The sequence below is a fragment of the Sinocyclocheilus anshuiensis genome, unplaced genomic scaffold, assembly GCF_001515605.1.
Source record: "Sinocyclocheilus anshuiensis isolate Anshui unplaced genomic scaffold, SAMN03320099.WGS_v1.1 scaffold690, whole genome shotgun sequence".
Lineage (NCBI taxonomy): Eukaryota > Metazoa > Chordata > Actinopteri > Cypriniformes > Cyprinidae > Sinocyclocheilus > Sinocyclocheilus anshuiensis.
In genome coordinates, this window is record NW_015547715.1 from 1,753,258 (window position 1) to 1,764,066 (window position 10,809).

The 10,809-nt window shown below is 36.5% G+C and overlaps 1 protein-coding gene across 3 annotated transcripts in view; it reads right to left on the reverse strand.

The window, feature by feature from the left end:
• LOC107704128 (huntingtin-interacting protein 1-related protein-like) overlaps window positions 1-9,788 on the reverse strand; it is a 19,820-nt gene extending 10,032 nt beyond the window's left edge. For all 3 annotated transcript variants that reach the window (XM_016506983.1, XM_016506984.1, XM_016506985.1), the window contains exons 1-14: window positions 9,603-9,788; window positions 8,978-9,041; window positions 8,358-8,500; window positions 8,199-8,255; window positions 8,004-8,084; window positions 7,851-7,927; window positions 6,762-6,823; window positions 6,138-6,278; window positions 5,994-6,051; window positions 4,855-4,930; window positions 4,582-4,713; window positions 4,420-4,469; window positions 2,438-2,510; window positions 2,169-2,352 (exon numbers count right to left, since the gene is read on the reverse strand). In XM_016506983.1, the coding sequence (XP_016362469.1) occupies window positions 2,169-2,352; window positions 2,438-2,510; window positions 4,420-4,469; window positions 4,582-4,713; window positions 4,855-4,930; window positions 5,994-6,051; window positions 6,138-6,278; window positions 6,762-6,823; window positions 7,851-7,927; window positions 8,004-8,084; window positions 8,199-8,255; window positions 8,358-8,500; window positions 8,978-9,041; window positions 9,603-9,698 (1,294 nt within the window). In that variant the 5' untranslated portion in view covers window positions 9,699-9,788. The remainder of the gene's footprint in view (window positions 1-2,168; window positions 2,353-2,437; window positions 2,511-4,419; window positions 4,470-4,581; window positions 4,714-4,854; window positions 4,931-5,993; window positions 6,052-6,137; window positions 6,279-6,761; window positions 6,824-7,850; window positions 7,928-8,003; window positions 8,085-8,198; window positions 8,256-8,357; window positions 8,501-8,977; window positions 9,042-9,602) is intronic.
• Between the last annotated feature and the right edge of the window lie 1,021 nt (window positions 9,789-10,809).

Genomic DNA, 10,809 nt, shown 5'->3' on the forward strand with positions numbered 1-10,809 from the left:
GCAGATTCTGCAAGGTGTATGTAAACTTTTGACTTCAACTGTGTATATATATAGTGTGTATGTCTACTCTACAGTAGATCAGACATCAGTCTGGGTCTCAGGAGGATATATTCATCTTTGATCAATAGACATCTCTGTAAATGCAAACAAAATGGATGTTCTTTATTTCATTCTAGGTTTTACACACAAATCGGCTCCTATGAAGATTGAACATGTTTATATTTTATAACCTCATTAAACATCTATAAAAAGTCACAGATTCTAGCAGTTCATGAGAACATATTGAAAGGTTTTTACCTTAAATGTAAGAGCAACTGTCCACTGTAAAGACTCCTGGAATTTTAATGTTAAACATGTTTGTTTGTTTATTTGACCAAAAAAAAAAAAAGTGAGTACACTATTTGTCAAGGATAACACAATAAAGGATAACATCAAAGTAGCTATTAACTACAATAGGTTAATTTGTTGAACTATTTTAATATTGAACAAAGTAATAATAAAAAAAGATTTTCTTAGTGTTTTTAAACCTGTACCTGTAATGACAACTTCCAATATTTATAATTTTTGGCAGACAATTTTTTAAAAATTGCTGTATAGTATGTAGTTTAATATTCCTGACATATGACAGTATGTAAATTTTTGGAATTGTAACCTTTGTTGGAAAAGTAAATAAATTATTTAATTGTTTGATTGTTATATATATATAACACTGTGAACATTGTATGATACTATAAACAATAAAAACGTACAGTATGTCTGCTCTTTTAAAGTAAAACACATACTCAAGCACAGGATTCAGAAAAAATATTTTGGTGTTGTTTTAGGTGAACAATATCTATATGTATTGCCTGTAAAGTCCATTTATAGCCTTTACACAGCAGCATGTCTCTTTACATGTTTAAAAACCAGCTAATTTCAAGACGCTGACGTCATGTCTGGTCGTCACGTGGATCACCCGCAGTGTAAGACCCTCAAAGCTCAAGACGTTCGGATAGACCTTCGGTTTGACGTTCGTTCGATCGGTCGGTCGGTCGGTCGGTCGTTCGAACGTTTGATTTTGGCACGGAGTGCGCGCCATATCGAGGTCAGTTGCTCTCCACCGACTGCGCTGATCAAAAGCATGATGGGAAACGACTGACTGACGACACAGCTTAATGCTTATTGGTTCAGACAACCGTGATGTTGCGTTCTCTTCTAAAATATTTTATTTTTTATCTGATTTCATGTGATTATGTATTTAAATTATGCAATACTATTCCCAAACATTATGACAGTGCGATCGCTGTGTGAGATATGTGATTGTTGTCATATTTATATAAGAATCTAAAATACATGTTTGTATTAAAGTAAAAATGGATGATAAATACACCTTTCGTATGGAATTAAATAGCAAGCACTTTAAGTGTCTTGTTCATCATATTTATTTTCATATAAAAGTATCAGAACTGAAATTATATCATGTTTATAAGCAACACAGCCCGTGAGTGTGAATAACGCGATATCTGCCTTTGATCTCGTTGGTATCTGTTCCACTTTGAGAGGGCAGAACTGTCCGTCTTGACTGCGCTTATTTCACTCCTACATTTCAGGCGAGGCGCATCTCAAACAAGCCTATTGATTAGCTGGGCCAGTGTGTGTTGTGATCGGTTAGCTGGGCCAGTGTGTGTTGTGATCGGTTAGCTGGGCCAGCGTGTGCTGTGATCGGTTAGCTGGGCCAGCGTGTGCTGTGATCGGTTAGCTGGGCCAGCGTGTGCTGTGATCGGTTAGCTGGGCCAGCGTGTGCTGTGATCGGTTAGCTGGGCCAGCGTGTGCTGTGATCGGTTAGCTGGGCCAGCGTGTGCTGTGATCGGTTAGCTGGGCCAGCGTGTGCTGTGATCGGTTAGCTGGGCCAGCGTGTGCTGTGATCGGTTAGCTGGGCCAGCGTGTGCTGTGATCGGTTAGCTGGGCCAGCGTGTGCTGTGATCGGTTAGCTGGGCCAGCGTGTGCTGTATTACAGACTAACTAAAGTTGAAAAAGTATAATAGGACCCCTTTAAAATAAAAAATATTTTTGTATCATTAATGTCTTTACTGGCACATTTAATCAATTTCATGCATCCTTGCTGGATAAAAATATGTCTTCCAACCAAACAAACAGTAGTGTATGTGTTGTGTATGTGTGTCACTCACTGCCCGCGTCCTCAGCTGTGGCCTGTATGCTGGCAGCGACTGCGGTCTGTGCTCTGAGGTTCTCCACCTCCATGCGCAGACGCTCGTTCTCCACCAGCGCCATCTGCTTGTGCGTCCGCTGGTCCTCAAGCTCGGATTCCAGTATATTGACCTGAGATTTGAGCTGGACCACGGCACGCTGGGCCTGCAGACACACGGATGATGGGAATCAATCACAGGAGAAGAAAAGACTTCTTCAAGACACATGTAAATAGAAACAAATGTCTAACCTCCACTTTTATGAGCTCCAGCTCTGGTTTCACCACCTCAAGTTCCTTCCTCAGAGTATCAGCCTCAGTCTCTCTGCGTGAGAGTTAATATTATAGATAACATGAAAAGAAATATCAAACATTTGGACACCAATTTATTCTTTTATTATGCTGCCTACTATTATCCACAAATTTAGTATAAAAGTCATCTAAATTATGAAATGACACATCTTTGTTTACACAACTAATTTAAGCATCAGATTAAAAGGTTTTAATGATCATAACAAATATAATTTCAGTCAATTGCATCCAAAATTTTAAATGACTTCTAACTTTGTCTCGGATGTTTCTCCTAAAACTCCCTTTGACATAAATGATGTTTAAATCAGGGTTATTATCACAAACTAAAACTAAAGCCAAAACGTATTTTAGTTACTTGAAACAAAATAAACTAAAACAAAACAAAATATTAAAAAATTAAACTTCTATTATTTCAGCTAGTTGCCAAGATGACATTGCTCATTTTCGTTTAGTATAGGTTGAAGTACTAAAATAACTAAAACGAAATAATCTAAATAAACACAAATTAATAATTAAAAAAAATAACAATTATGAAAAAAAAACTAACTAAAATGAAGGTAAAAAAAGAAGAAATAAAAAGAAAATCTAATTCAAAATACTTTGTAAAAAAAATTGTAATAGTATATTAGTGGCACTAAAATAACACTGGTTGACATTCAGATCACTTGATTTTGGAAGAACTCAAGAAATATTGAGTTCATATTGAGATCTATGACTTTGGTGTCTTGACAAATCTGAGCATGGTTTGAGACATTGTTGAGATCTCTTCTGAGACATAAGTGACAACCCTCTACGGACACCTTGGCAATAGAATCACCATTGGCTAGTACATTTTTTAGTTTACTCGCCAGACTAATATTAAATATTTGATATACTATTTTATATATATATATATGTATATGTATGTGTGTGTGTGTGTGTGTGTGTGTGTGTATTATGTTTGTAAAAGAGCACAGCTTTTTAAATATCTGAAAGTACACTTAACATCAGTCAGTCAAACATTATAATATGATATTATGATAATTAAGCATTATATGATGATAGAACTTTAGTAATTAGAATAACCATGTATGAATGCATATTTGTCATGTTGACTGAACTTAGGACTGGTGGTGGTGCTTAAGATATTGTTTTGTCATTTAGTGTTTCTATAAAAAAGGAAAAATATATATAATAATACTGATAAGATAGCAATACTACTACAAATTCTACTAATAACAATATAAAATGCACTAGGGATTAATGAGCTGCTGGGTTCATGAATATTAATCACGTTGCCTGAGTTCGCTCGAATTGATTTGCTGAAATCAAAACAGGGATGATAATAGGTGATATGGAGGACAGTTTCCTGATCCTGGGAGAGTAGACTACAATATCGTTTACATGTAGCACGTTTATTCTACGTTATGTAAGACTCTCTCGCTCTGTCTCTCTGTTTGCGTGTGAGACAAAGCAACAGCGAGTTGTGCGCCTTTACACTACAGTTTACGGTACGTCAAATACAGGTGGGCTGCGCATCCATTCGGATGAATTGAAGAATAGCACAGGTCGCTTAACAGAGAATGAAACTCTGAAGCGCTCAGTCAAGAGTTCGGCGAGTGAAAATATCTGTGCTAAGCTTATATTTAGCCTCTAACTAACACACTGGTGAGTAAAATCTAAGAATTTATTAGCCATTGGCTAATATTAGACATAATTTAGTCGCCCAGAGTGAAGATTTAGTCGCATATGCGAGTGATTTACTCGCAATGTAGAGGGTTGTGTGAGATACTAGGGTCTTTTTTCAGGAGAGCCATCGGAGAAGAAAGCATTTACGCTAAAGTCTGCATTTACTCTCCATTTAGTCTCATTGTTTTCAAGGAAAAACTGACGTGTTAAATAGATCTAATTTGTCAACTTTCTTTCATAAAGCAGTGTGTTACCTTTGCTCTGGTATGTCATTTGGAGGGTCAAACTGGTTGTATCCGTAATACTGTTGAATACGAAATAATCAAATGTTAAAATTGTCACAAATGTGGAAAAGCACTTAGTAAGACTTTCTCTGAACCAATCTACAAAGTTTAACCAATCCAGGTTGTTTTTACCATCTGATAGTTTCCTTCACCGAAATCTAGCTGCGTGTCCGTTTCATCAAAGTCAGGGTATGTCTCATTCTGAACGACCACGGGCTTCACATGATCAGCGAATGAAGCTGCACGCAGGAAATTTGGAGGCTCCTACAACATTCATAAGCATATATTCATGTGTATTTGTTCAACATTTTATCCAATATGTCAATAATTATTTATTTTATAACATTTTATAAAAGAGTTTAACATGATTTAAAATTCAATGAAATATGGATGTGAAGATCTTACATCGGGAAGATCAGGGATCTGAATGATCGATTTGAAAAACTCCATCCCTCTCGCTCTCTCGAAAAACTGCGTCAAACTGTGGAGGACAAAGACAGACCAAAAACAACTCAATGCAGCAGAAATTTCATGAACTCCATTTTTATGTTTTGCTAATTGAAGTGAATAAAAGCATCTGTCAAATGAATAAATGTAAATGCACTGTAAATAAATGCCACTCTTCTGAACTTCCTATTCATCAAAGAATCCTAAAATAAATGTATCACAGTTTCCATGAAAATATTAAGCAGCTAGACTGTTTTCAACAATGATAATAATAAGAAATGTTTCTTGAGAATCAAATCAGCATATTAGAATGATTTCTGAAGGATTATGTGACACTGAAGACTGGAGCAATGATGCTGAAAATTCAGCTTTCATCACAGGAATAAATTACATTTTAAAGTGCATTCAAATAGAAAACAGTACATTTAAATTGTAATATGTCAATCAATATTTCTATTTTTACTGTATTTTTAATAAAATAAATGAAAAAATGGTGAGCATAAGACACTTCTTTCAAAACCCCCAAATGATTCTGAACTATAGTGTACTTTACATCAGTAGTGTATGATATTATTTTTTATAAATCAACATCGTTATGATTAGGCTGATACTGGAAGCTGATAATATCAGAGCCTTTTTCACTAGAATCATCTAGGCCTGGTTTCACAGACAGGGCTTATATTAAGGATTAGGATTAGGCCACAGTTCAATTAAGACATTTAAGTAATTTTTATAAACATGCCTTAGAAAATAAACATTACTGGTGTGCATCTTGACACAAAAAAGGGCACTGGCATATTTTAAGATCAATCAGTGCAAGTTGAAACTGCTCAGACTTACATTTTAGTCTGGGCCTATAGGCTTAAGCCTTGTCTGTGAAACCGGGGGTTAAAGTACTAAACATTTGACCATCCTTTTTCTGTACATTATAATGTTTTGATACCTGAATTCACTTGTAAATTTCTAGATTGGAGTTTTGGCATGAAGGATGTTTATTTCAATAAATGCATGAATAAATATATATTGGTCAGTGGCAATAACAAAAACTACATTTCCATATCGGTACATTTTTACACAATACTGCAGACCACTGTTACCCGTTGAACTGCTCACGGAATCGTTCCCTGTGTCCTAACAGAGAGTCCACCGGTGTTCCTGTGACACAGATGCATAGCGCTGATGAGCTCAATGAAAATGATGCATAAAAATAAAGAAAGCAGCATATAAACAGCAAGACTCACGGCTGTGTAGCTTGAACAAGAGCTTGACCAGGAAATGGTAGAGTGGACCGCAGTCTTGGATGACGAGAACCAGCGGTGCCAGACGGCACTGACCCACTGGAGTGGTAGAGCTGGTGGAGCTGGACTCCATCTGCCGGAAAACTGCATGTAAAAAGTAAAAAAAAAAAAATTTTACACACACTACCGTCTCTTCTGCTCACCAAGGCTGCATTTATTCGATCAAAAATACAGTAAAAACTGAAATATTATTACAATTTAAAATAACTGTTTTCTATTGTAATATATTTTAATATAATTTATTCCTGTGATTTCCAGCATCATTACTCCAGTCTTCAGTGTCACATGATCCTTCAGAAATCATTCTAATATGCTGATTTGCTGCTCAGGAAACATTTCTTATTATTATCAATGTTGAAAACAGTTGTGCTGCTTCATATTTTTTTGTGCAATTCATGATACATTTTTTCAGGAAAACCTGCATTTGAAATGGAAATCTTTTATAACTTTATAAATGTCTTTATTGTCACTTTTGACCAATTTACTGTGTAACTGATGAATTAAAGCATTAAAAGCATTTATTCGGGTTGGATTAAAAACAAAAACATGACAAAACATTATGTTTACCTGTTTCTTGCAGCTTTAGAGCTGCTTCCATGTACTCCAGAACCTCACCTGTCATGTCAAACCTGTATAAATAACAATTATAAGCTTTAAAGGGGTCATATGATGCGATTTCAATTTTTCCTTTCTCTTTGGAGTGTTACAAGCTCTTGGTGCATAAAGAAGATCTGTAAAGTTGCAAAGACTAAAGTCTCAAATCCAAAGAGATATTCTTTATAAAAGTTAAGAGTCAGCCACGCCTACCTAAAACGGCTCGTTCTAACACGCCCCCACATATCTACGTAACGATGTGGGAAGATTTGCATAACGCCGCCCAAATGTTCACGCAAAGAAAGAAGGCGTAACTTTTATTCTCGCTGTAGTATTGTTGCGGCCGCCGCCGCCATGTTGTGAAGGCGCTGTGTGATTCGTTGTGAAAGCGAAACTACTTTGTTTGGTCTTCCAAAAGAGGACGATATCTGCTTCGTCATGCCTGGAGCTGATCCATGCTGGTTGCTGAGGAAATATAACAAATTTGCGCTGTGGATCGCCGGATCGGCTTTCACCGTGGACGAAGCGGAGTCCAGCCCGGGGTCGTCACATGTGGTTGCCGCAAGCCCTCCGGACGCTCCTTCGTCAAATCCGCCGGCCGCGCCATTCTCAAGCCCGCCGCCTCTGCTCACTCTAGCCCCCGGCCTCTGCTCACTGTAGGCCGCCGTGTGTGACGCTGTGTTTCGTTGTGAAAGCGAAACTACTTTGTTTGGCCTTCCAAAAATGGACACGACTTAATTTTAGGGCTGCACAATAAATCGCGTGCGATATTTAATGCGCATCTCGTTAGTAAAGCCGGTTCTATAATCAGCGGTAAATCTCCATCACGTGCATGCTTTCACATGGAGCAGCATTTACTACACAGAGCCGTTGTTCACTGACAAGCTGCGCAAAACCATGTTCATATATGATACGCACGTGATGGAGATTTACCGCTGATTACAGAACCGGCTTTACTAACAAGATGCGCATTAAATATCGCATGCGATTTATCGTGCAACCCTAATTAATTTCCATTAATAGATTATTCAAGCTCACTAAAATCATTAGCAATGTACTTACACTTTGTTGATATCAATAGTGATGGCTTTGTCAAGGACTTGTTCAGGAGTTTCAAGGTTTGGTGGGATTTCCAGATGCTGTGGTGGAAACAAGATAAATACACACACACAGACATATAAACTCAAATGTCATTGAAGGAAGGATTAAACTTACCTTTAAATGGAAATCAATTTTAATACACAGCAGCTTGGCATACAGTGCAACAATATGCCCATATCTATCATGAAGATTCCCCTAAAACACAGCAAACACATACAAAATTTAAATTGAAAGATTCACATGAAAGATTAATGTGATGATGTAAATGACTTGCTCAATAGAAAAACACCAGATCATTTCGACACTCACCCATAATGTTCCCATCTGTCTAATGCTTGCGGTGTGACCTCTGCTGTCTCGTAAGGTCTACAAGCAAAACATAGAATTACATTTGTAGGGTCATTTTAGCCAAATAAAGTCAAACGAAAGTCATTTTCATCAGATGATATTGTGGTAGATGAGACCTACGTTAGGATGGCCGTCTCGTAGCAGTTTGTGCACCATGTGGCAGAACTTCCAGCTGAGGATGGCGTTACTGGACAGCGGCAGACTTACGGCATGAGACCAGAACGTGACGGCACCGCCTTCCTTATGTGTGCCTAAAATGATATCTGTGCAAAAGTTAAGGACAATGTACTAGTCCAGATGATATCTAGCAAAGATGATACACAGCATTAGCTGTATAGCAAATTCAAAATATCTGATTTTTTTTTATTGTGTCTCAAAATGCAACTATACTATCACCCAGCTCTTTATATAATGGTGGAAATATATAACTAACTTTATCCATATACATGCAGTACACTCGCATTAAGCTATATACATTAAAGCAAATCTCAATTGCTTGAGTGTTTATATTGCTAAACTATATTATCTCCCAGCTAAATGTGACTATAAGGCATGAAGATATTATAAACATTAACATAATGATTTTTTTGTAAAGTTGCTTTGAAACAGTGTGTATTGTGAAAAGCACTACACAACTAAATTTGCCTGAAAAAGCATGGGCATCTGTGTGAAAGCCCACTACAACACACAAATAAATATGAACGTAAGAAAAGCTGTATTAAACCAATACTAAAGGATACTGCGTCCATATTTCTCTTTGATAGGGGCCTCAGCGCTCGTGATGGATTTGGTGATGCTTTGAAGCTGTAAAGCAGATGAAATGGAGATTTGATATAACATCATTGATTAAACACAATAAATGATGCACACATGTAATGTAAATGAATATTACAGTTGTATGGCACATGTCCAAAAAAAGGTTACGGTATTAAAATTAATGTTATATCAGGCCCAAACGGTACATATGGTACCTGTGGTACATACCCAGAAGCATTATATTACCGTGGCACATGTCAAAAAACATGGCATTATAATGGCACATGTCGAAAAAAAACAAGGTATGCAAATGAAACTGTGTATTAAAATATAATGGCGATTATTGTTAGGCGACACATGACGTATAATAATTTAAATCACGCGGGGATTCGAAGCGATCGAATATGAGCATTTAAAAGCGTAAAACAATTGATCAGGTGTTTTCTGTCATATTACCTTATTTTATCACTGAAAGAAAAAGGAAAACGCCAAAGAAAGATTTTTGGTTAAAGTGTCATTAACAAAACGTACTTTAAAAAAACAAAACAAAAAAAAACATCAAGAATCAAATACTTGAAGTAAATATGTGCGTAAATATGTAAATCTCACCTGAAGTTTGACGAATTGCTCCTTTTCCGCAGCTAAAGCCTTTTCAGATTTATCCGTTTTCTCGTTTTTCTTCGATTCGGTTTTCTTTGAGGCCATGTTTAACTCCTTCCTCAGATGAAACCAGATGTACAAATGATCGTTTGAGTCTCCCCACACACACACACACACACACACACACCTGAGCTCTACCTGTCACGTCGAGTTACACACAGGTGAGTTTCCTCACACGCGCTCCATCAACAGCGTTTACTCAATCTGAAACAGTCTTTCAGTCAAAATAAAATAAAATTACATTTTTTTTAAATCTGTAAAAAATTAAAAATTCCAACTACTACGTAAGCTACGTATTTGTATTTTTTGTATTTATATATATAAATATATATATATATATACACACACACACACACACACAAATTAACACTAAAATGAGGAAGTCACTCAAAACCACCATTTAAAAGAAAAACGTTAATGACAGCATGTAACGACCTTTATTGTTCTTTTAAATGTCCTGAGATTAGGCAAATATACTGCAATTCAGTGGCTTTTGAAAAGGCTGATGGCTCCTTGTCCTTTCTGTGGGAACAAGACTGCATTTCGGATGTAAAACATGATGATCCAGACAAGAGCCACATCACAGTTCATTTATCTTTGAAACCAAACAGGTTAGATGACAGTGAACCTGGAATGGCAAAAAACAACCAGCACCATTATGTCAACTTGTAGGACAGGTTTAACACTTGAAGAAAGACGTTATAAATAACACCAGTCTTTACACTGGTCAGAGGTAGTGCTGTAGTGCTTCTGTAGGATTAATCATTAATGCTTATTTTTGTACACATATCATAAAAATAGAGTTTGATAAAAAAAAAAAAAAAAGGTGAATTACAGTAATTTATTAAAAATAATTATATACTGTATGTACAGTAAGATATTAGCAAAATTTAAACTGTAGCAAGTCAGTCTGGTCACTTGGAACATACTACAACATTACTGTAATTGTTTCCTTCAAAAATATTTGTGTACATACTTAGGGAAAGTATTCTCTAAGGCGAGTTATTGGCAATATACATTTATGCAGTTTGCTCACTAGGCATTTACTGTAAACATAAAGCAGCATCTGCGAATATGCAGCCAAAATCAAACCTAAAACTAACTTTACCGCGCTTTGGTTTAGAAAAAATGGTTTGGTGAAACTGTGAGTTGAGGG